General features: G+C 45.0%; 1 protein-coding gene and 1 long non-coding RNA gene across 3 annotated transcripts in view; one reads left to right on the top strand and one right to left on the bottom strand.

Annotated features, from left to right (window-relative positions):
• Window positions 1-2850: 2850 nt before the first annotated feature.
• Window positions 2851-17084, bottom strand: LOC134135189 (uncharacterized). Its single transcript, XR_009957211.1, has 4 exons — window positions 17024-17084; window positions 4032-4055; window positions 3801-3919; window positions 2851-3481 (listed from the first exon to the last, which is right to left on the bottom strand). It is a non-coding gene; the product is annotated as an uncharacterized LOC134135189 (long non-coding RNA).
• Window positions 17085-18452: 1368 nt separating this feature from the next.
• The window catches only part of unc5b (unc-5 netrin receptor B), a 41056-nt gene continuing 33312 nt past the window's right edge, over window positions 18453-26196 (top strand). For both annotated transcript variants that reach the window (XM_037466311.2, XM_062566670.1), the window contains exon 1: window positions 18453-19207. In XM_037466311.2, the coding sequence (XP_037322208.2) occupies window positions 19123-19207 (85 nt within the window). In that variant the 5' untranslated portion in view covers window positions 18453-19122. The remainder of the gene's footprint in view (window positions 19208-26196) is intronic.

Here is a 26196-nt window from a genome sequence, read left to right as displayed (position 1 = left end):
TGTTACACAGCTCAGGTAAGGGCTGAGTTAAAGGTATCCCTGTAAATGTCCCCTTCACACTCTTGTCTTTTGTATGGCAGAGAACATCATGTCAAACTGCGTGCTCGAACTATTTAACCCCCTGATTCCAGCATTGAGTTTGACAGGGTGTCCTCAGGAGAGAGAACAGCAGCTATCAGGCCTGCAGGCAACTTATTGATAATTATTCGCCTCTCTCCCACACCGTCTTTATGATGCTGTAAGAAATCTAAATAACGAGACTGTAATAGTGAGAACTGTTCTTTGCTATGGAATAATATATAGAGAAGCAATACATATTGCACATAGATCAATAATGTATTTTAATAGTTAGACGTGTAACCTTTTTAAGAATATTGATCTGTGCAGCGCTCTGCATGAGTGCTCAATTTGGAGCGTATTGACTGTGGCGTTGTTGTGATATGGCGAGGGAGGGCCTCGGGCTCCGGGCAGACGCTCTCAACGCCACACTTATTGACCCTCTTGACCTTCTCCCCACGAAGACAATATGGGCATGCCTATAGTGGCCCCCATTGCATCGACACTGCAGTGATATGAACAGAAGCAGTCGCTCTGCACTTATTACAAACAAGAATGTTATGAGCTGTGTACTGAATCTTAATACTTTTTGAATATGAATTATTTTCCATTTAGCCCCCCAAGTATCAAAAACTATAAAGTAAGAAGCATTTTGATGAATTCTTGGTCAGTTTATTATTTGTTATTATTTATACACTCTTCAGCCTGTTTTATCATGTTTTGACTGCTTGCTTTTTGTACATCAGTACATAATCCAAATGTAATCCAAAAGTCCCTTCTATGACCTTAAAAATGTAAAACATGACAGGGCATTGTATTTACTTATAAGGATTTACCATTACTAGTGCTATAGGACATTATGGATGTGAATATAAATGCATAAATGATCTGAAAATGAGGATTACAACAGTGTTGAGAACCCTTCAGCCTCTGGTTTGTTATTTAGGAATAATTGGGAAGTCCCGGTAAAATCTCATTAGCTACTTATCATAATCATGATGTAATGAGCTACTACTCATTCTACATGTCACTTACTTAGTATAATCACTTTAGCACAAAGGGTTACATGATGTTAGGACAAGAAGCTAATAGGGGTGCACTTAGTAGTCTAATGTATCACAACACAAACTAGTGATTAAGTAATTAGTAATAAATTAGCGGTTTATAGTCTGTTCTGCTCAGTAGCTGATTCAGAGTTAATCAGGAGCAACTCAGAAGGAAAACAGTAGTTGTTCAAATACAAAGATACTTGTCAAGTAAACAGCAAATGATTCACAAAGACTGGACAGTTTCTCCACTGTCTTTCCCCATTAACTCATCATTATCTCATCATCATATAAAATAGCTACAAAAAACTGGTGTGTTTGGCTTGGTCTGTCGGTCATGTGACCTCAAAGAAGGGGCAAACGGCCCCAAACTCAAAACGGCTTTGCTCTACTTGACTTGGCTCACTTTTTGAACCGGAACCTTTTCTCTGTCACTTTCCACTTTGGATAGTTTCACGGTTCGTGTCAGGCTAGCGATGGTTCTCTCTGACAAATCATTTGCTATGAATTTATCTGGTACAAAGTTAGAATAATGTTCTCTGAGTTTGAATAGTTCATGTTCGCTCAACATAGGGCTGAAATAATGGACCACAGGAGGTCATTTGGGTTGAAGGGGCAAAGTTCTGCTATTATTTCACCTGCATTCCCTGTTTAAACTATACAGCTATGAAACCACAAGTAAAGGGACCTTTTAGGGATAAACAGCTGGATTATGTGGGATCCCTGAACCTTATCAAATCTCTTCAACTCTCTTATTCCCTCTCCTCCCATCTCCCTTGATGTCTCTCAGCTTCCTTGTTCTCCCAACTGTCCTCATACTGCTGACTTGGGCATCAGAGCAGAGGGAAAGCCTCCTTGGGCTAGAGGTGACCTCGTACACTCTATTAACATCACACATGCTCAAAGTGGCCAAAGCCCACTCCCTAAATGAAGTCCCCGCTCCCCCTCAGCCTCCGTCGCTGCCAGAGCTCACCGTTGGGTGAATTAGATTGCAGGCTTTTTAATATGGCTCTTAATGGTTTATAAATTGCACCTAATGATTCCTCCTTTCCTCTCTCTTGCGGTGCTTTTTATGGCCCCTTGGCTTTCCAAGAGAGTGGGTGGGATTTAATATATGTTGGAGGAGGCAGAATGAGGAGGGGAAACTAGCCCTGCATGGCTTTCTGCGTGCTCTTAACGCTTCCCCCGGCTACGGAGAAGGGAGTCTTGGAAATAACGCCGGACACTCACACTATCTGGGCTGTGGCCTATAACGGCTGGGACATGACAGCACCGCGTGACAAAATGCTCAACAGAGGGGAGGAAATAATCAGGAGGGGTTTTTCGCGAATGGCAGAGAGTGTGATGAAGGCTCTGATTCGTGGGAGAGGCCACACTTTGGGGGAAGACAAAAATATGCACATCCCAAGCAGGTGCAGATCCAACATGAACAAGGAGGTAGTGGTACGCTGAGAATATCGCCCCTGAGCAAATGTTAATGTATTTTTACACCTTGCCAAGTGCAGTTCGGACATTGCTTAAGCCTGAATGGAGACTTTCCGTGGTACAAACTCAAAATGACATGTTTACCTTTATCTTAGCGATGCAACCAGCACTGAATCCCTTCTGCACAGAGATAGGACAGTGCAAAAGCTCCTTTATTTGCAGTTCAAACATTTTCTATTGCAGCATTTGAAAGATCTGTCTGTTGCTGTAACTCCACCGGAATGAAACATAAGGAAACCAACAAAAACACCAGAGTGCATCTTTGATACTTACTTTACTCAAAATCAACACAATCCATTCCTTTTGCCTGTAGTGCTATTGATTGTTTTGGTGGGAGTGGCCTGGTTTTGGAGTTATCAGCTATAGAGATTTTTGCCTGCTCTCAAACACAATGGGACTCTAAGGCTCAAAGTTCCAAAAGAGAATACATACAAAAAAACAAAACAGCTTTTTTTCCTCTGTTAGAATATATATAGAAATCTTACTTAAATTTCACTCATGACAACACATTTATTCTTTGTTGGCCTCACAAACTGTCTAGAGACTGGTAATGAGAGCAGTGTGGGAGGTTTTCAATTGCTAATGCACCACAATATGAACAGTAGCCAGCATCAACCCGGTGCCTTACTTGATGGTTCGCTGGCACTCACTGAAATCCCAATTAACTGACCCAAATGTCTGTAGGGAGTGTTTGTTTGAGACTGTAGTTCAAATACAATATGTTTTCCATCTCCATTTGAACGTCCTCCGTGTAGTGACCAGCAGCAGCGGCATCTTGTTGCCGGTCCAAGCGTTGAAGCCGGTTGCCTCTCACTTGCTTGGCGCTCTGCCTTCGGAGGAGGTATGAAATGTGGCTCATTATATTTTTTCCAATGGTCCACCTGACAGCAGAACTGAGGGGAGCACAAGAGAGGAATCATTAACATTTCAAGCACTGAGGCTCTCAAGGTAGCGAGACTCAGCCAGACTCCCCGTTACACAGCCATTGTCATTGTTAGGTACAAGTTCACCTTATCCTAACGTTGGCAACAATGACTTCTCTCCCCCTAAGAGTCTCTTAGGAAACAAAGAGCCAATCGTAGAAAAACATTTCTGCTCTTAACCTCTTCTATCCAACTGAGAGCAGGTGCAGAAGCAATGCTCTGTAAATGCTCCACGCTGAGCTTTGAAGAACGGTTCAAACTATTCCGTTTCCCAAAACGGGGACCTTACCTTTTCCAGCTTTCTGCAAAGCAGCAGCTGTTATGGTTGCAACTAGACGTCTGCCGAGGGCAGGACGCCTCCAGAGGCTGATTGGTCCATACAAATAAAGACCTCTGTGTTTGAATACCCTGTTGGGTGGGTGATTAGGTAAAAAAAAATGTCATTCTCACTAGTACCGGTTGTACAGGCATGGCAAAAATCGAATGAGAGAGAGAGGAAAGAGGCGGAGGACATACTGACCATTTTAAAAGTGGTCGTTGTTTCCTAAGGACAGACGAGAGTAGGGAGTAAGGAAAGACATAAACACACACACACACAGGTACATGCACACACACAAAAGCACAAAGAGATAAGGTGGTGAAAACGCTGATTCATGGTCCCTGTCTGGGAAGGCAAAAACAGAACATTGATTCTGAGAGATCCTCAAATGAAAAATCCATGGGGGTAAGGAGCTCTTCGGCCTTGTGGCAGAGACAGGGCTCCAGCGGTCAGGCTCTTGTATCACAACCGACACCGAGTTGGGGCCGGTCATTGGGTGGCAGCAGTGCTGAAACAACTGGAAAACGGCCAAAACCAAGCAAACCAAAAACATATTTTTGGGTTCAAAAATGTCCTATTTGCTGGATTAGAAAAATAATATAATACCGGTAAAATAGAACTAAAGCCACAAAGGAAGTTTGAGCCTGTTATTTTATATGCCTATGTTGGCTGCCTGGCAGTTTGATCGCTTTAATCCCTGAGTGCGCATCGGACCATTGTGCCTAAAATTGAGTAGACATGGTCACTCCCTCTACCTGTAAAGAGCAGATAAAGAGGATTTGCTTCTCTATCTTTGGTTCCATTTGAACGCCCTCTGTTAAACCAGGGGATGAAATTTGGACTGGGGGAGGGAGGTCCTTTTTTCTTATTACCACCCTCTGTTAGTACATGCACACACCACGGCAGCACTAATCTGTGCCCCTGATATGCTAATCCAACCCCCCCCCCCCATCAAACTCGCCCCCCCTCCCCACACACACACACACACACATAGGCACACTTTCTTTTCGATAGAAGCCACACCTAAATGCAGAGAGGGGAAGGCGAGAGGAAGTCATTAAAGCATGCCCTGCAGGAGGCTGCCTGGGTCTGGGCTGGATGAGATGGGACGGCATCAGAGTATTGGGTGTGTACCTACGGGGGGGCGGGGGGGGTGGGGCAAAAGGGTTCAACCAGCTCTACTCTGGTTCTCCTTTAGGTGGTCCCGGTCCCCAGTAGACGAGATAGCAATCAGACATGCAGGGTGTGGAGCAAAATAAATAGATGTTGTAGAAGGAGCTGTGGTGGTGTGGTGGGAGTATTTGTGTGTGTGTGTGGATTTGGGAGATTAAAGGTGACAGTCGTTGATTCGCTTAGACCTGCTCACCTGCCACAATCTGTCAGTAACCAAAGCTGCTCAGTGAAGCATCCTGCACCTGTCAGTGAGTGTGTGTCAGGTCACGCGCATACTGCGCGTGCACGTCCTCTCTTTCCGTCACTCCACCGACATTTGTATTGATGGAAACGCTCTCAAAAGAGGTACTTGTATTGTTCCCATTCAGCTTTTGGATGGACAATCTTCCACCGTGGGCTCATTTTAGGCATTACAAAATCAATCATTTACATACGTGTCATTTCCAGCATTATGATTTCCATTGATGGTTTCGTGGCGCTTTAGAACTTGCGGATAAACATGCTGCAGAAAAACATGCCGAGAGTGGTTATGAGTGGGTTATGAATGATTTGTATTCATATTTCTTTGAAAGAGAGAACAATTGATGATATTGTTTGATGTGTTCTTTTCTCCAAACCTAAACAACTGTAGATTAACATATTTCAAAACACATAAATACATCTATCTTCTTTGTTGGGTAGGAGAAAAGGATGGTAAAATAGACAGGGACCAACAGACAGACACCATTTCTTTGCCCGAAGCGTCTTAACTGATCATATATGTCTCCTATCAAAAGCTATGAGCTGTTTAATAGCTTGAATATAACCTCTTCATTTGTCACAGGCAATAATCACATTGTAACTCAGCTTTAATGGCAATGCGCAAAACCATAATGTGAAATCATACTGATTACTGCGTGTGCATGTGTGCGTGCATGCGTGGGTGTATTTCTGTGAGACAAGGATCTCTGCACATCCCTTATTAAAGTCGGATATTATGACAACTCTGAATTTTTCTCATGTTAAAAAGCCCTCTGAGTTTGTAACTACTGAGCAAAGCAACTGTCACCTGACAATCTCAAGAGAGAATTTGGGGAGGTTCAGCATTTTCAGGCATGAAGACAAAAGGGGAAAAAAAGTGTTGCGACAAAAGCTATTCAATAATAATGAGCTAACAGGAGATGAGTGTTGCATTTATATGCCCACTGCATTCACATCCGTGCCTCGGTTGTAAATAAATATGAGCAATCAGCAAAGAACGGCAATAAACAGCCCGTAAAGAGCTGTAAACTGTGAGATGGGGGGGAAATTGCATTTTTACACAGACAGACGGAAATCCAAAAGAGACGAGCTACTCTTTTTCTTTTTTTTTCTTCCTTTGACGTCTATATCTAAAGACTAGGTTGAAGGTCAGGGGAAAAAAGTTCATAACATTTAGAACATTTGAGCTGAACCCCGGTAACAAAGAGATACCAGCAGGTAGCAGTAGTCCTGGAAGCAGAGAAAAGGGGAGTCCGAAAGAGGTTAAAAGAGAAGTGTTGTATCGTCGGCTCCCTCGGCCCTGCAGCGCCGGGTCACCTCAGAGAATGGAGGCCGTATTACCCAGCAGCCCCGGCTGCTCGCAGGATCAAGCGGACAAGGGGAGAGGACAAGAGGAGTTAATGAAGAAAAGAGACAGTTTGGGTCCCTCGAGGGCCTCTAGGCACCTGCTTGGCAAACCTCCACCTCCCAACCTGCTCTGATTGGCTAATTATCAACTTGGATTTAGCCCAGGGACAAATCACTGATTGATTGAAGTGTTTTAAATTTGTCTTTGGTCTCTCGCTGGCTCTACTTTCCACCTCTCTCTCGCTGTGGAAACTCTTGGTCGCTGCAGTCCCCGCAGCAGGAACTCACGCAGCACGGCAGCAGCAGCAGCTGACCAGTCCTACTGGACAATGTAGACACGCAGTCTCAAATGTGGGGATTTTGTCTCTCAGTGGACACATAAGTAATTTGCTAACTGCTCAAAAGAAAAATCATTGAATCTACAGATAATTACTAATTACAGCCGACAAGGGAGACTGAACATTTTTCAAATTGGAGCAGGGGAAGAAAGGTCGTAGCCTCACTCATATTGGGTCAACATAATTCCAGAAATAGATGTTATTTGCCCCCGCATGGCTACGGAGGTGTGATTAATAAGTGTTGCTCTGTTTACTTATATCCATTCATCAGCGATTAAGTAGCGGCTGGTCCAGTAGGAATCTCGTGCCTGGTTCATTAGACTTTACACTTAAAGCCAAAGGGAATTAATGCTGTGCAGCTTATGACTGTCAACATTAGTCATGACTGTTAATGTGACTGCTGTTTCTGTGTGGAACAGCTTTGTCTTTACACTGATTCAAGGGAACCTGTTGCGTTCAGCTTACTCATTCTTTAGTTGATTAAGCTTACATGATTTTCTCCTCCATTAGAATTTAAATGAAATAATTCCTACAACATAAGCTGACAGAGTTCATATCAAAGCAGTCTAGAAAATAGGGGTTTCATTTCGGTTTGGTTAGATATTCAAGCCGTGTTCAAATGTGTCACTATGTGGGAGTGGGTAACAAAAGCATCCCTTTTGTTTCCTTATCTTATCCAGTTCAAACTGAGTGCATGAGGCGCCGCGTTACTCCACTGAAAGAACAAGAGACAAAGAAGCAGAGAAAACAGGCTAAGCACATGTTGCTTGTAAATGTAAGCAAGTAAACACGTCTCCCCATTTTTCTATGTGTCAGATTTTAGTCCATTCTCTGTGCTGCGCTGGGAGCCCTGGATGTTTCTCACAGCGTGATGCAAACAAATCCTTAGCTGAGAGCTTTGATGGGAAATACGATTCCTCAATCCCAAACCCGACATCACCCACTATGAAGAGAGGTGTCCTTTGAGAGCGGATTTAGCTCCATGGTTACAGTCCGCACACATGTTCAGGATGTTTCCCTCTTCTTGGTGCAGTGCATCCTGGGACAGGACATCTAAAGCGGTCCCGGGAAGCTCCAGGGGGGCCGGAGGATTAGTGCCGGCCTATCTCTAGAGCTGGGAATTAATTAAGTAATTATGAAAGCAAGGCAGAGGGATGAAATATGCATGAGGTCTGATTGGGACGTTTGAGATTGTGTAATCTCATTTCCATCGGCGTACTGTCCATGTCCGCCAGGTAAGAACACACACGCCACAGGGTCACACACACACATGCAGACACACAACAATTAAGCTTTCAGGCCACACAAAAACGTAACCAGATCACTCTCACTGTAGGAATGGCTATTTTGAGTGCCTCATTATGTTAATTAAACAGAGGTTATCAGTGTGGATTAATCACCATAGTAATGAGGATTGAACAGCAGATTATGTCTTTTTGCCTAATCTATATAATTGTATTTGTAGAGGCACAAGCTTAATATTCTAGCATCCATTATGGAACTGATTGATTAAATACATGATTCACTTTGGAATTATTTTGGGTTGTGAAAAGTAGACTTTTCCTTTGTCTCTAGTGCTGCTCTTTGTTGTTTTAGCGTTAGTGGATTCCCCGGGGACGCGTCTCTGCCGGTTCTCCACTGCGCTCTCTTTCCTGATGGACTTAAAGGCCTGTTTTCGGCAAAGAGCTCTCCCTGTTCTAAAAAATACTTCCTGTGGAAGACTCAAACGGAGTTACTGAAGAGATCAGTAGATTGTGTCATTCTCAGCACAGTACAGCCCTGCAATATACGGAAGGTTTTAGGCTAAAAAAAATGCACACGCACAAGGCTCCATTTGCTCTCAATCACCTGCATGTTTATCGACCCACTTGCATCCTCCTTCCTTACATTTATTTAGCTTTTTTTCACGTATCGATTCACACATTTGGAAAGCTGCATCACGTTGTGCTGGAATACGATGTTCTAGGTTTCACCCTTTGTGTCATTTTACATCCATGCAGTACTCTCCCACTTTAACATTGAGGTTAAAAAAAGAACTTCTTTAGTACAATGTTATTTAAAGAAGGCAAGGCTATTCATATAAATGTACAACCAAACGAACACATTTTTTTTTTCAAAGGTAAGGCAGATAAATGAGCAGAACTGTGAACTTTTAATGTTTCACCATACGCTCTAGTTCAGTGGAGCACTGCAGTGGGAACCTCCAGCATCCAAACTGGTCCCCAGTGTTTGAACTCTGCTCAGAAAGCAGAACATAAAGCAGAAAGATGAGAGGATAGCTGCAGAGAGGGGAGCAGAGATGAAAGGCTGCGGTGTGTCCTCCAAAGGGAATGTGGGAGCCGGGGAGCACGCTTACTCACAGTGTTTGATTGTTTCTTTGTCTCTTAGTCGCAGGAGGAGCTGCTTTATAGCCCGAACACAGAAAATGGGACAGGAGAAGGACCGCGGGTCTATTTCAAGTTTACATCCCCGCTGCTCTACACAGTGTGGGATCACTTTCTTAAAGCATCTTTGAACTCAGTGAGATCGCACTACAAAAGAGGCCGGAATTCATAGAGATGGAGGTTTTTGTAGAACAAACTATCCCGCCTCATGTAGAGGATCAGGTGTCTCTGGCAGGATGTGTCCACCTTTTCAACCCCTGTCTGCTCCCTATCAGCAGGTGTGATATACTTGCTCGTTAATTTCATCTCAGGTTATGACATCCCCATAGTGGTGCCTTATTTTATTCTTTTGTCTGTTTCCTCTATCATTTCTCGGAAAATATGATTCAATGACTCATTTTGGAGGAATAAAATATTAGATTACACTCCCTTTTGCAACAGCATCATTCAAATTCTCATTCTCTCTCCCTGCAGTATGAGAAGTCCCTCATATTTCATGCCTTTATTTGTGATGTTAATTTGTTAATATACAATGTAAATCTGCACTTTTCAGTTTAACCCTTCTGTTCAAAAACCTACTGTGTCATCAGCTACGGTTCCAGAAAAGCTGCACGAGTAATATTTCAGTCAAATCACTGGTTAAATGGGTTTAAGTTACAAATATCGCATTGCATGCAGCGTAAGCTCCTGTCTGGTTTGGAGGCTGCTGGGGATTCAACCTCAACTGACCGCTTTGCATGGATTTGACTGGTATCCACAAAGGATTTGCATATCCTGAAAAGAAAAAGCACCTCAACTGCCGGAGTGCAAAGGTCGGCGATAAAGTACATATACGTAGAAACAAGATAAACCTGTGATCGTTCTTCTGGCCTCTGGTTACTCTGATAACCTGTCAATATATTGATTGTCCCCATTTACTAATAATGCAACCAGCGCAGTTTGTGGAAAGGCCACTGATGTCTATTATCATGCTCAGATATAATCATATACTCATCCAATATGTTACATAAACTCGGTGAGGGAAAAGTGCACATACAGTATTTCCCTTCTAACCATTTCCCTTACAGACGGTGTTGGCTGCCTGACACCACCAGCAACAAGGTGATGATTGGTATGATTGGAGCCCAAATCCAGGTAAACAAAGCGCGCCCACACCTGATCTTTCCACAGTCTAATAGGATGACCGCTGGCTGGCTGCACCGAGGGGTGAGCTGCTGCGTTCCCTTGTCTGCAGGAATCCAACCTATTATTATCACCTTTATTGGCCATCTTGTCAGGCACTTGATCACAGAATCCAGATTGTTTGCTTGAGAAAAAAAAAAAACTAGGCTGTTTCTTTCTCTATGCCTGGAAAGGTAAATTGGAATATTAAATAATTTTGACTGGCTGATATTGTGCTATAAACCATGATGACACCCTGCTGTGCAGTGTTGCATCATGGGATGTGACTGAGCCTCATCCAGGCTAGACATGCATGCAGAGAAATCAAGCAATTCATCATGGTTTGGTTAAAAACAATGAACATTTCATTGCGAGGATATTTGAGTCTTGGCGGTATTTCCTATTTTTCTCCCCATGTCTGGCCTTCTTGCACTGTGCAACGCACTATTTTGTTTTGTATAGCTGCTGACAAACTAATGAGTAGTATTCTGTATGAAAATCAGTCGTTTGATGTCAAATTCACAAGGATAAATACTGTTGTGCAGCCCTTAGTCCAGTGTTATGGAAAATGTATTAATTTTAACAATTGTGTAGCATATCAAATCACACCATGTCTTATTTAACATGGCAACTATATTCTGCTTCGCAATAACAACAATCTGTTTGCAATTACGTTAATCACAAATAACACACCAAGGCGACATGGTTGTTTGTTTTCGCCTCAGTCTCCTTTCTCACAGGCAGCGCCGAAGTGTAGTAGCAACTCTTGAGTATTATTTAGCTTCCAGCATTTCTCACCAGATCAATGCTGGGATTAATAAAATGGGCCTCCTGGTTCCCTCCAGCCCATTCTCACCTCCTCCCTTTACACTGCCTTGCAGCACATGCTTGTCTCCCAGTGTCCGTCACCTTAGACAGCTTCCGTATCCTCCTCCTCCTCCTTTGTGGCTATTGCTGTTGCTCCCTTTCCACCTTCCCATCTACATGAATAGAACAATTTGTTCTTTTGCTCCCTTTTTTCTCTTTACCTCTCTCTCTCTCTCTCTCCCTCTCCTGCTACCTCTCTGGAGCTCCTGGTAAATGATGCATGGTAGGCTCAGAGCCGCTGAGCAATCATTAGTGAGGTGGCACAGGTGAAAGGGAGCGATGGATGATGAAGAGAGGGAGGGATGGAGGGAGTAACAGAGGACAGCAAAAGTCATGTTTCCAACCCGAGGCGTTTCCCTACACTGTCGCAAAACTAGTTGTTTGTGTAAAACTCTAGTCAGGGGCATTTCATATGCCAGTGGTCATTAATCTAAACGCACTTGTGTGTGGATGCTCATGAATGCAAGTTCATGCGGAAATGTTGCTTTCACAGATAAACACTGACTTACTGTATAGTGTCCCAAATCCCTATCCTAACATAAAAAACAAGTCCGGACTAGACTAGAGCAGGGCCTGCACTGAGTAGTTAATATTATGAAGTGTACGTAATGCTTCCCTTGTGGAATATCATAAGTCAACAATGCCCTAACGCCCCTCGTCATAAACAAAATTTTGGTTTATATTTCACATCGGGGCTAATAAACTGAGGCGTTACCTGACAAAGGCCCACAGTGAGTATGAAACTCACACATGTGAAGCTTACTGGAGGCGAGATTCAGAGCACAGGATGTGTTCCCTCCCTTTTCTATCAACTGAATGTATTCTGTTTGATACATAACGACGTTAGCGTTGTTGTTTCTAATAGCTGATGATTTGATTGCCAGCTTCATAGCTGCCAGTGCTTCCACTTCCAACAGATGTTAATGTTTAATTATTGTTCGCACCCACTCTTCACTTTAGCGAAGTCTCACCAACAAACACTTCCGTTTACACACACTTTTCCTTCTCTCTGCTCCCAGCGACTTCCTCCCTAGAAACAACAGCCTTTTTCTAGTTATTTAGTGTGTCTCAGTTGACGATCATGATGTGCGCAATAAGGCCCAAGCAGTGGATCACATGTGTGCCTGGTGAGTTCTGTGGTGGTAGGTAACTAAGCACAGGAGTACTTAGTACCTATTCAGGTGTACGCTCATTCACTATTTCCATTCCATGCTACTTTACACTTGCTCTTTCCTTTGAAACACCATGAATCATCTCTCTGACCCCCAGTAGGTAGTAGTTCAATTTAACTCAACCTGATACAACAGTCAGTTGAGTTGGGTTGTAAGGGCACATGGACACGTCAGACAGACAGACAAACTGTCCAATCATTTATTTGATAATTAAAGTCCTGCAACAGCAACATTATCTAATTTTCTTTTTTGTCAGATCATTTGATAACATGATTATTATTGAAACTGATTACATCAATAAATGTAACACTTGCTTTATAAACATTTAGCTGATAATACTTCTTTACTTTTACGCAAGTAGTATGCTATATGAAAAACTTTTACCTGTAATGAGTATTGGTACTGATACTCTTATTAAAGCAAAGGCTCTGAGTACTTCTTACACTACTGAGCGACATAAAGCTGATTTCTGATGATCCACGTTCCTAAACTTGCATCCCTTAAACTCTCCTGAAGGATTTTCAGCTTTGCATGTCGCAGTTGCAGCCCTTATCTAAACAGATTGAAGATCTGTAGCTATATGGAGATATGGAACTGGTCTATACACATGTACTCAGTGCAAACCACCATCATGTTGCTCCTCGGTCTGCTGTTTATTTGTGACGTCTGTGAAAGGAGAGCTCAATCTCATTGTTGAGGTTTGAGAAAATGAACAAATAAGCTTCTGTTTTTATGAGTTAGTGGCATTTAAAACCAGTTTGCAAATAGATTCTTTAAATGTCTACATTGTTCTGTCACCTTAATTGTCAGAGGGAAAACCGGGTTTCTAGGGCATTAATCAATGTAATTGTTCTAAGTCTGACACATGCAATCTGCTGAAAGCTCCGGAGCCCAAAGGCCCAGGTATACAAAGGGATTACAATGGGGGAGGACAGGTGAAGTCAACGCATTCTTCCAGAGACCATCACACATACAGACACACATTCTGGCTCGACATGTGTCACCATGCACTGCTAAATATTGGATAGATCAGTTTCTAATAAACAGTGTATCGATTTAACAAGAAAGGTGCACTGTGGGTGCAGTTCTGCGTGGGGCACGTCTACCACAGCCTCTGCCGTATTGATTGACTGAATGAATTCAACCCTCCGTTGGCTAGCCTCACACTTCATGAGAATCAGACGTCCACGTCTCACACTGTAGATATGCATTGTTATCTAAAGGTCTGCGCTTAGCTCATGAGCAACATTTAAAGTGTTTTTTTTAGCTATTAAGAAGATGTAGAAGTTCACTCTTCACTGTTTATTTACTGGTTGTTCCTTTAGATGTTTGTTTTCTGCTGAACACACCGTCCAAAACACTAGGAGTCAGGAAACAGTTTTCCCCCCACAGGGCAGCGATTTACTCACAAGCTGTGTGATCACTTACGGCCCCTACTGGCGGGGGCCATAAGTGATCACACAATCAATCATCATCATTTCATCAAACAGGCAACAATAGCTCATTTGAGAAGGGGGCATTGCAACATTGAGCATGCAGGCATAAATGAGCACCCAAAATACTATGCAGTTTGGTGTAGCAGCATGCAATAATACCTTTGACAGTTCCATTTAGTTCCATTTGGAAAACATATACATACAAACAATTGTACAAATCGTTAGAACACCCATGATGTTACAAAACCAACACTCAACAAAATTATGTTCAGGGTGTTATTAATCAGTTCCCTTTATGTCTGGGGTGGAAGTCATGGGTGTATAGCGTGAAAGAGAGTGGGCTGAGCACATGACCCTGAAGTGCTCCGGGTGTTTAACACCAGAGTGGAGGAGGTGTGTCTGCCAATGTGAACTACCTGGGGTCGGCTTGTGTGGAAGTTTAATAACCAGTTGCAGAGTTAGGTACTCGAGCTTGGAGTGCTTAGTCCACCAATCAGTTAAAATCATGGGGGAGCTGAAATAAACAAACAACATTCGGATGTCGGTGTTGTGTTCAAAATGTTGAGGGCTTGATGGAGGACAACAGATTCAGCTTCCACTCTGTTGGCTTTGCATGAATGCTGGTGTGGGTCTTGGTTGTTTTTTATATGCTTGAGAATTTTCTCAACGCCAATGCCAACTACAAAGAATATTTGGGTATGATTATGGTCCCGAGTAAGGTGAAACTTGGGTTAGCATTTGTATCCTTACGTAGGCCGGCCCCTCTTTTGTTCTTGAGATGTACAGTGGTTGGAGTGAAACTTCGATCTGACCATCACGCCATTCAAGGTGTTTTTGACTGGACAGAGCCTTTATGACACCGCTACAACAGCGTGAGAGCCTCCAGCCCTGCTTCCTTTTGTGGAGGTCATGGAAGGCAAAGGACTAGGGAGGAGAGGAGGTAAGATAAGGAAAGGACGTAGGAAGGAAAGGTCTCTGAGAAATCGAATTTGTTTTAATCAGACCATTCCTCACCTTTTCAATTTGAACGTAATACAAATCTGCTTCATCAACCATCACTTCTGTGGCAATGGAGACCACTATGACATCATTCCAGTGGGCTGCAGGAAAATCGCAAAAAGGGCGCACGCCAGGAAAGAATGTTTCCGTGTGACCGTGTGTCCCGAGCTGTCTCATTGGCTCCTTCTTAGTGGCAACGGAAGAGGGGGCGGGGGGGTACATCAGTAGGAAGTGCCAGCATAGTGATGTCGAGGGGGGGGGGGGGGGGGACTTCCAGAGGACGCTAATAAACCTTGGCACCGATGAGCTGTTGTACTCAGCATCACCCACGAAAGGAGCGGGCAGGGATGACCAGAGGCGGCGGCGGGGATTGTTGCTCACTCTCATCACGGCAACACGCCGGAAAGGATCCTACCGCTACTGGCGTCTGACAAAGCCCATCTTCTCTCTGCCCCTGACACAGCAGCTCAATCTTAGGAGGAAGTACTTTGATGTGCAAAACGCCATTCCCTCCCAAAAAGAAACGTTAGCAATGAGCGTGTGGACTGCCTTACATGCTGTGGAGTACGTACAAAAATACCAAAATATATCCATGCACATTTTCAGTGGGCGAATGCGTGATTGTGATTGTCATTTGCCAGAATTTTCTGGGACTTTTTTGGCTTGTGAAAATACTTTTTAATTAATTTGGATGACCCTAAACTTTAAATACATCCAAAGACAATGTCAGAGGACACCACTCTGAAATACTGGACACCCCCCAAGGCCAAACTCTAATGATGGATGTTATTCATTTTTCAACATATGTTGTCTCTTTGGCCAGCGGAAAGCTTGCTGATTGGATGCTTTATTTTGCATTATTCGCTGCTCCCAAATCTGTTCAGCGTGTTCTCCCCTGGTCTGCAAGAAATAATTAGTCTACTGGAAAGGTCAACTTAATCATTCCTGAAAATAATATTCAATTATCTCGACAGCAACTTCTAGAGCATGTCTCCTATTTTTAGACCCACTCTGTTTCACAGAGATAGGAAGTTTGATCATTTTTGTGTCAAGCCTGAAACAGAAAGCACCCTGGAGTCAGCGGAGCTAAACAGACCTCGGTGGACAAACTATTATCCATTATAATAGCACTGGCTTTCTTATTGTCTCTTCCTCTGTGTGGTCCACCGCATACGCGTTCCATCCTACTCAATTATGGCTCTCCTTTCAAACAGCTTTCCTCTCCAGCTTTCTATGGCGTGCCCTTGATTTATATCCTCAATTAGTCTCAGCGACGGTCACAACAATGCAAATATCTTAGTTAAGGCGAGTTCAACGCTCGGGATGAACCAGGCCGGGCCACAATTTATTCACCATTGATCGCCTCCCAAAGCATGCCAATTAGGTTTGTGTCCAACTTGATCGCGACTTCCCTGGCGTCATGCACAAAGGCAAGAATATCCTCGAGAGCCAGGCGCCACAGCTGCTCTCCGCAGGCTCACAGTCACATGTTGCACATGTGGAAGTGACTCCCTGTATGGTCTTTGACGGCTGATGAAAGAAAAAGTCGAACTTGATCACAGCTTCTTGACATCAATCCCTGCTGCCGCCTGATCTCCTCCACTTTCTGCAGTTCATCTCGACCAGGACTAGAGTCATCATGTCAATAAGAATTGTGGATATGTGTGGGAGGGAAGGAAGAGCGAGCAAATACTCCAGAGCTTGTAAACTTTTAACATCCAGCATGATATCATCCAGGTAGTAGACCTGTCACTACAGCCAGTTACATAAAAAACTGTTGAATGAGCATGTCACCCCGAAGTTTTCCGTTTTCAATAAGGACCCCTCTTAAGTGAGGCGATTACAAAAAAGATGTTGGATCACGTCCCATAAGTGTATACTCAATGTATTCCTTAATGCAGAGCATAGAGCTAGTAAATGGAGGAACAGAGAAGTAAAAGTGGCACAGAAACACAATTGGAAATGATGGCATGCAGAGACATGCAAACAGAAAATGCATTTGCAGCTTCATGAGGCAAATCTGTCTGAAAAACATCCTGCAAACTCCATTTCACGCATAACCTCTCTCACTCTTACCGTCTCCGTCAGTGTCTCTCTTTCTCTGTGCCTGTTTCCTTCACCGCTCCTCCTACCTCGCTTGCTCTCCGTCTCTCACCAGCCACAATAAAATATTTGGAGAATAAATAAATTATCCAGAGTGTATTCTGTGGTCCAGAAAACAGCACAATTGTCAAAGGAGGAGGGAGGCATTGGGAGTCATCGCTGCAGGCCAATTAATAACCTTTAAAGTTGGATTTAAATACAGCAAATGTGTTCTGTTTCCAGATACTGTGGCATCTTAGAGCAAAGCCTTGCTTTACTCGCAATAGCTTGCTTACATACTTGCTCACGATTTTACTATTATGCATATTTGAAGCGTTTTACAATGAAGTGTTAATCCAATCTGTACAAGTCATTTACACCATTCTTTCTAGAGAGATCCCCTCATTTGATGATTGTGGTGGGGGAAAAAAACGGTTTGACACCGACTCACATCGTTTTCATCCTCATTAAAACCTTTCAACTGCAGAGAGATGCATTTAAACTTATTATCGGTTTATTCTTTTATTTTAACATCAAATACAGCAGAAATGGAAGCAATCTGCTGTATCAAAAATCAGTGTTGAAGGTTTCTCAAGTTGACTGAAAGTGACATGTTTACAGCTACCAGAAGCATCAAGAACGTGATTTTGTTAGAATATATTAAGGAGTAAATAAGCCGTTAGGATAAGCATTCAATGCTACTGCAGCTCCACAGACAAAGATAAGAAAGAATCTGAAACTTCAAAAACTCAAAGAGGATGCCACTGTTAAAAATGACAGGTGATTTCCGAAAAATAAAATATACAACAGCTAAAAGACTCTTTCCACCTGAAGTATAAGACAGCCGCTCCGCAAGCTGATGGGAAGCTGACTTTAATTGTTGCTGCTTTACAACATCAACTATTGAAGCTGACACACCCAAAGCAAAGCCCCCCCCCCCCCCCCCCCCCTCCCCTCACCAATTAAACACTGTCGGCACCATTCAGTCAGACGACTTGGATCATCAGGAGCCCCGCCATGGAAGGGTGCTCTCTTGTGGCCACCGGGAGCAAATGACGTGACCAAGGGATGCGGGAGCGATGGACTGACGGGAGGTAATAGGCTCTCATAAAATCCTGCTGCACTTTTATAGACTCAAGAAAGCCGCCTGCTCACTGTTAAGAAGGGCGGCAATGAACGGAGATGGTAGCATTGCATTCAATTGCATTATTCAACGTATTAGACTTGGTGATAGATGGATGGATGGTTTTATTAATCGATTCTCATGAAAGGAAAAAAAAGCAAAACTCTCAACTTGTCTGCAGTGAGACCATAGCCGCTAAATCCGGAGCTCTGGGGTCCGGGTTTTCTTTTTCTCCCCCTCCCATGTATCTCCTCCTCGCTTGCCACTAGTTCACCCTCACTTGCTCAGCCCTCACTGTCGAGAGGAGGCGGAGGAGGAGGAGAAGGAGGAGGAGGATGCTGTGTGATTGGCCGGGCGGGGACTGGTAGTCCGGAGGCTGGCGTTGTGCTGCGCGTTGATCCCCGTGTGCTTGTTTACACCTTGCTCGCGGGGACGAGACGAGACACCCAGGGGCCCGAGAGCAGAGCCGGGAGTCCAGTCACCTGTGGACGCGGGCAAAAGTGGCCGCGTCCCCCCCCCCCTCGCGTGGTCCCTATTCTACGGCCGCCGAATAAGTTTGTCTCGTGCTGGGAATCTGTCTCTGTTTATGATCCAGAGCAGCAATGCGTCAAACTTTTTGGGGACTTCCGAGGCACCACTGCGTTTGTGTCTCCCAGGCGAGCAGAGTCACTCCAGCTGGAAATTAAATCTGCCAGGAATTTGTTGCAGGAATCCCGGTGGGTGATTCCCAGTGGCTGGTATCTGCGGACCTCTTTCAACTTTGATTACGCCGCTGAACTATTCACCAGAATATCCGCATCCAACACCAGTCACTGGACTCTGTTGTATTTTGCTTTTCCATTATAAATTTATTAGGAGAAGAGACATTTTTTTGCACAAGAGCGACTTGTGTCAAAAACACAGCAAGTATCGCTGCGGGGGGGGGGGGTGAAAAGCCCCGGGACGTTTCGCAACGGCGTATCCGGAAAAGATGCTCTCTGTTCGGATGCAGCGTGGGGAAGGGATCGGTCCTCTGGTTCTTCTCCTCCTGGTCGGGGGATTGGTGTCCGGCACTGGTGAGTTTCTATTGAAAGATGAGTGTGTAATCATTTTGTATTACCGAGTGTTTATTCGATGAGCAGTGTCTGGTCGTCGTGAAATACTATGGACTATACATGACATTCATTGACCAAACTCGTGAAACATGTGCGCGCGCACACGCGCAACTTCAGATGTATGATGTTGTGTCCAATCCCGAAACTGACTTAAAAAAAGGGGGGGTAAAAAAAATTTAAAAGATGCTGACATAGAGCGCAGGGGTCTGTGGTTGCTGTCTGCACCCCGCAGCAAAGCTGCGCTCTCTTTTCTACTTGGAACTGAAAAATATAACACCCCCCCCCCCCCCAGTCATTATTGTTCTGCTACGTGCCTTCTCGGCCCCTACAAAAAGAAATAGAAAATCATTTTGAAAAGTAAGACGAGAAGTTCTTCGGGGAACGATTTTTTTTCCCATTGCAACGTCTAGAAAAGTACACTCGCTGTTTTTTAAGCCTGAGACTACATGTTGTGTCTGAAATACTGAATTCACCCACTGACCATAAACCATTGATTGACCTATTGACATTTCTTAAATCATTTATTGTGAGACAGTATGTCTTGTCTGAGCAGGCTTTGATCAGGCCACACAGACCTCAATCAGTGGATTGCTCCGAGTTAATGCCCTCAAAGGCTGCTCTCGTGGAGATGAAATCATCGGGTACGAAGGGCAGGTCACTGTGAGCTGAAGTGACAGGACCTGGACGCCAAGGTGACTGTGCTCATCCCCCGTGCTGGAGGAGTGATTTCACTCATTGTGGCCTCGTGGTAGGCGAAGCGTGGAGTTTTCATCCCCTCCCTTTGTCAGACAGACTGGAAATCCCAGGCCGAAATCGGAGGGTTCATTGGATTGTGGATTAATCTCGGTTTACAGTCGGAAAGTAAAAGAACAATCCGGTAAACAATGAGTACAGAACTCGCACAAGACCTCTATGACGGATAAACTGGACTCGAGGGAGTCTGATTTTTCCTACATGACCGCAGTAATCGTTTACTTTTGGAAGACGCACTGACTGTCTATGCGGGTCCGTGGTCATTTCTTTGAATGGCAAAAAGAACCCCCCCCCACAGCCCCCTGCCATACCTCCCAAGGTCCTTGTTATTGTGTAATATTCCCTGAACAGGCGGAGCAGAAAAGCAGCTTATGTTTATTAAAATTCTGGAACGTTTGAAAATCCTCACATGAGAAATGAGAAACGTTGATATAAACCGTTTGGGGATTGAGGTCCTGTTGTGAGGTCCTGTTAGGGGAGCACAGCCTGGGAGCGGGGAGGGGGTGCGGGGGGGGGGCAACAGGGGACAATAGCTCAGTGTCCCCCAGGAAAGTTTCTGTCTGGAAGAGAGGAAGGCAGAGATAAATATAGGGAATGCGTGATTGGACGGACAGATAAGCGTTTATCTTCCCTCCCACTGTGTGTACATACCTTTGCTCTGCCGCCTCCCCTCAGATCCCTCCTGTCTCGGTCTGCGCCTGCATTGTGGATCTGCTGAGCTCACGTTTCTGCCGTGGCGCTCCTCTTTCTGTGTTGACATACACATTAATTACCCAGACTGCCAGGAACGCTTGTCTGGAGTAACTTCTCCCTTCTGTCCGCGCTTCTTTCTTTGTGTGTATCATTATTAATGACTTCATCAAAATCAGGAAAAAAAAAAACGACATACGGGAAGTGTGTTTACACACTGCTTTTTGACATCAGGATTAAATGAAGACGACAAGGTTCCCAGTAAGTCCCAGAGGGGCGGGGTCTGGAACAGGAGACGAGGGGGAGGTCCAGACAGAAGGAGAGCGAGATCGAGGCTCTAGTGAAGAAGCAATCGAATGTTCAGTGTTGGACGAATGGTGGCGCGTTTGTCTGGGAATCCGCTTGCCCTTCGATAACGCCGCATTTGCTGTAAGAGTACGTCTAAGTATTGCACGGGAGCGATTAAAAGGCTGCTAAAATATTTGCTGCCCTCCTCTCCTGTTTGGTCAAACAAATTCTGTAGTTTTCAGATGAATTTTCGATGCGCCCAAAACAAAGGAATGTGACAACAAAGCTCGAACAGACACCAAAGAGATTTGCCTTCAAAGACGCTCAACAGATTGAAATGTCAGATTAGATTAAAGTGTCTCTGAAACATGTAGTCATAACAAAAGTGCTGCAGGCTGTTGCATCTGGACAGGTGGTGGGCCACTGTTCTGAATAAACAGGCCGACAGCCCTCTTCAGGCCGGGCCACGGGCCAGACGGGTTCCTCAGGCAAGTCCTACCGGCAGACCAGGACAGGCCACTTTCTGTCATCGTGTGCATTAGTTTTATGGTCGCCAGGGCGGCAGGGGATGGGATCGCTGGCCAGCCGCTGCCCTCCGTTGCTGTATTATTCATACGTGCAAAGTGGTCTTTGTTAATATTTAAAATGTACTTATGATGCTCAAATGCATGACATCAGAGACAGCAAAGAAGAAAGAAAGAAGGTGGGAGAACAGCTGCTCGTCTCTCACTGGCGTAGCTGACCCGGAGGGCTGCAGGGGGCAGGGAAGGCCTTTATAGATGATGTAGAAGACAGTTTGAGCAAGTGTGCCAAAGCCAAAGGCTGTTGCAGAGGACGCGTGTGAGAACTGAACAAGGAGAAGGGTTACGCAGGGTGATGTTATCCATCTGAAAGTTTGGAGGAAAAACCGACAGAGGACATCCAAGAGAAATGAATCCACGAGAGACACTTTGGAGATGGATTGATTTGAGGGCATGGCTTTTAAATATCCTTCATTTTCTCATGAAGAGCAGAGAAGAAAACCTCCATTGCAGTGGCATTCAAGCGTCATTAAACCTCTGGCATGGGCCAGAGAGTCAGGTGCGGTGTGGGTGGGAGGATATGAGTGGAACAGAAGGAGAGGAAGGCAAGGTGATGCGCAGGAGAACCAGTTTAAGGCAAAGCTGAAGACAAGAGACGGATCTGGTGGAGGAGGGAGGCGGAGGGAGGAAAGTGAAAAAGAGACACACAAATCCACTTGGGGGATGTTTTTATTAAGGCTCTTATCGATGGAGAGAGCTCACAGTATTAAGAGAAGACATGTTTAATGCTTTGCCAATACTCTGCATGTTAGACCGGGCCATAAATCTGCAGCAAACAGCGAGGGCTCTGTAGGAGGCAAAATACTGGGGTAAATGGAAGAAGCAGCTGACTATAAAGAATGGAAACAGGAATTGGCAGAAGAAGAAGGTTTCATGCGGAGATTGGCAGACTTCAGATGAATATCATTTTGGTCACAGGCCATTATTAAGTCATTTTTAATGACAATATGATCTCAAAGTATAGAATCTGGGCTAATAATGATCGAATCAATATTGCTGAGCCTACCGGGTATTTCAAACGGTGTATTATTTAAAAGGTGTACGGCATTATCATCAAGTACAGCTGTGTTATGCCTCCTTGCCTCCTCACATCAGGTTGTCTGTCCTACTTGCGTGTCATCCAATAAAAAAAAAAAAAAAAAATGCAGGAATGCTTTAATTTAATCCAAAATGTAACACCCTTTTCGAGCGAGCTGTTCAATCCAAGGTGAAATTAAAAAATATGCAATCTCAGCATTTATTTTACTCTTTCAATTACTTTTGATTTTCTGAATAAAACACCCCAATCTCTGCTCAGACCTTCAAATAGCCACAGAGTGCAGCAGCAGTTGAGGCTGACATGAGAGAGGGGGGTGGATGGATGTGCCGGCGGGGGGGGGGGGTGGAGGGAGGAGAGTTTCGGTGGCAGATGGGGGCTAAGTTGCTGCAGGGCCAGTTGAACAGGGTACCCCCTGCCCCTCCATCCTGCCCTGTGGGGGAGATGGGTGGGGCAGACAGGGGAAGAGGAAGAAAACCTCTGTGGGGTTCCATTGTGCTTTAGATGAATAGGAGACCACAGAGCTTTTTCTGCCCCTTTTGTTTGTGCTAAAGGGGGGGGGGGGGGGGGTAGCAGCAGAGCACACACTCGCACACCTACACACACACACACACACACAAACATTCATTCACACTTGTTCACTTCAACTTCAACAGGGTGTACACTTGCGTGCGCGTTTGTGATTCTTCAGATGGGTGTTGCATGATCAGTCATTCATAGGTTAAGATGACACCTGCCTGTTGAAACCTAAAGATCTCACAACCTCCATCTACCATTGATATGCTAACACAAGCTCAGTGACATCTGACATCAGCAGACCACCACCCACCCAGCAACCCACACCCACACATATGCAAAACGGAGCCACATCCTCTGATGAAGAGGTAGCATTTATTTGTATATTGGTGGAAAACCTGCTGGGTGACTTTGGGAGGAGTGAGAGAGTGAGTGAAGGAATTTTCATTTAGGATCTCAGCGGCACTCTGGGCATCATGACCAATAGGATCAGGATGCACCATGGGGGGTCTCGCCAGATCCTGAGCAACCTCCTTACCCTCAGAAGGAGGTCCATTTACCAGGAGCAGTGTCAGCACTTGATGGTCCAGTGTGTCCTGGTCTTAAAAAAAGGAGTATTTTCAGACCATGTAGATTCCACTCATCCCCTTAGCAGAGGCTTTTTTTGTCTTTCAAAAGCAGTTGAGCCAAGTCCACTCAGAGCTTAGACCCCAGACAATCTGTTAATGCTTGTGTTTGTGCCTGTATCAGTGCGTGTCACGTGGGCTCAGCCAACTGGAGGAAAAGTCATCTTAAAGTGCGTTAAAGTGTTCAAATGTGACGCTGTTGAAATGTATTGCGCGAGGGAAGGCAATGGCAGATAGTATTATGCTGACTTCCTTTTCCCAATGTGGCTTACAAAGCTACATTGCCCCACATCCACATTAATATATTACCTTCACTTGTCCCCATTTTTCCCTCCCCTACCTTCAGTCAAGTTGATAGTCTCATCAGGTGTATTTATAGCTTGATAGTCTCACATATACCAACCTCTGTCATCCATATCTCGCTCACTCCATCATTTCTTTCTCCCCTGCCAGCTCTGGCAGAGTTTGGGAATTGCTCTTTAGAAGGCAAGAAGGCACAGTGAAGAATCCCATTTATATGAGTGTAACACTTATTAGGGTCCCATCTGCCCGCGGGGTACTTATGAATATGGGGGGGGGGGGGGTTTGGGATTGTTGTAGGGAGGTAGAAGGGCAAAAGGAGCGTGGTCATGCCTGTTGTGTTGTAAGTGGATGTGGGTGCCACTGGGGGCTTGTGCCGGGACGGGAAAGGGGCTCTTAACACTGCAGAGCACATATCAAGCAGCTGGTGTGTCTAAAGAAGGGGAATGACACACAGACCTCCCCAGAGAGAGATGGTGCATTGAGCGTACGTGTGCATATCTCAGGCTAAGAGCGAGAACGGAAATGATCCTGCCTCCTTCTGTCGGCATGGCAGGCAGCTAGGCAACAGCAGGACTTTCAAACAACCTACTTTTTTTTTCTTCTTTTTCTCGGGCTTTAAATCAAGGCGAATGATGGGTAATGAGTGTATTTGTTATTTGTGGGTGTGTGAGGGGTGGGGTGCGGCGGAGTGGAGCGTGGGTTGTTGTGATTGGCCGCATGTCAGCAGTTTGCGGCTGTGTTATTTAATGTGGTGACTGTCGTGAAGCACCATGTTTGCATTGCCCTCCTTCAGCAATCACGTCTAGACCTTCCCTTTTCCTCGTCTCCTTCACTGCTCTGTAACCTGTTTTCCTTTCATTTTCTTGTCTCCTTTCCTTGTTTTTTCCGCTCCGCTTCTCTTTGCGGCTTCAGCTTAAAATGTTGTGCTTATGGAAAAGGTCTGCTACGCAATATCCAGCTTTATTCCCAAACCCTATGACACATACAGGCACACATCAGCAGGGGCAATAATCCCTGTTTCTGCTCAGACACTCTTGGATCACAACCATAGCAAAGAGAAGAGCGTAAGAATGAGATCTGCCCTCATCCAATCTTTAATTCCTCCATCCGTCTTCAGCTCCGGGATTTAATTCTTACTTCTCCTCCAGAGGCTTTGACGTGGAGCCTCCAAACACACAGTAAAGATTCTGTTCTCGCCTTGGATGCAGGTCTTAATCAAGGGCTGACAGCCGCCTCTTGGCTCGGGTTTGTGTGTGTGTGTGTGTGTGTGTGTGTGTGTGTGTGTGTGTGTGTGTGTGTGTGTGTGTGTGTGTGTGTGTGTGTGTGTGTGTGTGTGTGTGTGTGTGTGTGTGTGTGTGTGTGTGTGTGTGTGTGTGTGTGTGTGTGTGTGTGTGTGTGCGCGCGCGTGCGTGTGTGCGCGCGATGCGTGCACTCTGATGGGAAGCCAGCCGTATTACTTAGGTATTACTCCCTTTTCTGCATGGGTCACAGTGGGGTCACACTCCCAATCTCAATCAGCACACAGCTCTCAGGCTCTGGCAGGCGCAGTGATTGCACAGGAGGAAACCTGGTGTATCCTCCTGGTTCCTTCGCTGAGCCAGGTGTGAGCAAAGTACGCTACAAAGTGCCACCAGGCGTCCATCGCTGTAGTGTGGCTGGATCGTTTCAAATGGCCCGGCTTGTGTGAAGCAGCGGTTTCGAGGTCTGGTCTAACGTGGCGGATGTACCTGCGTGTAATTAAGGTTAGATTTAAGTGCATGAGCTCACACGGGCATCAAGCCTCTTACCTGCCGCTGACCAGATGGGCTCAGCAGCCAACCTCACCTCTTCCCACCACTCTGCTTAGATTAGCCAGTGTGCTGAGCTAAGGCACAGAAGCATTATAACGGACACGTCACCCCCCAGCCTTCCTCCCCCTGCAGCACCCAATCCTGCAAACACACACCGATACATCACACACGCCTCACTCTTCAGATAAGATATTTAGAATGACGATATGCCATTTGTGTGTGTGTGTGTGTGTGTGTGTGGCTGGTCGGGCCTGCTGTCAATGGGGATTATGAAAGCAGATGGACAGCCATGCTGACTGGTGAGGGTTCATTAACGCTGCTCTTGCTTCAGCTTCACTCCCGCCGCGTGTGTAGGTACAGATTGCAG

The sequence above is a fragment of the Pungitius pungitius genome, chromosome 13 (assembly GCF_949316345.1).
Source record: "Pungitius pungitius chromosome 13, fPunPun2.1, whole genome shotgun sequence".
Taxonomy (NCBI): domain Eukaryota; kingdom Metazoa; phylum Chordata; class Actinopteri; order Perciformes; family Gasterosteidae; genus Pungitius; species Pungitius pungitius.
Note: the sequence above shows the minus strand (reverse complement) of the source record. Positions and strands in the feature narration are given on the sequence as shown.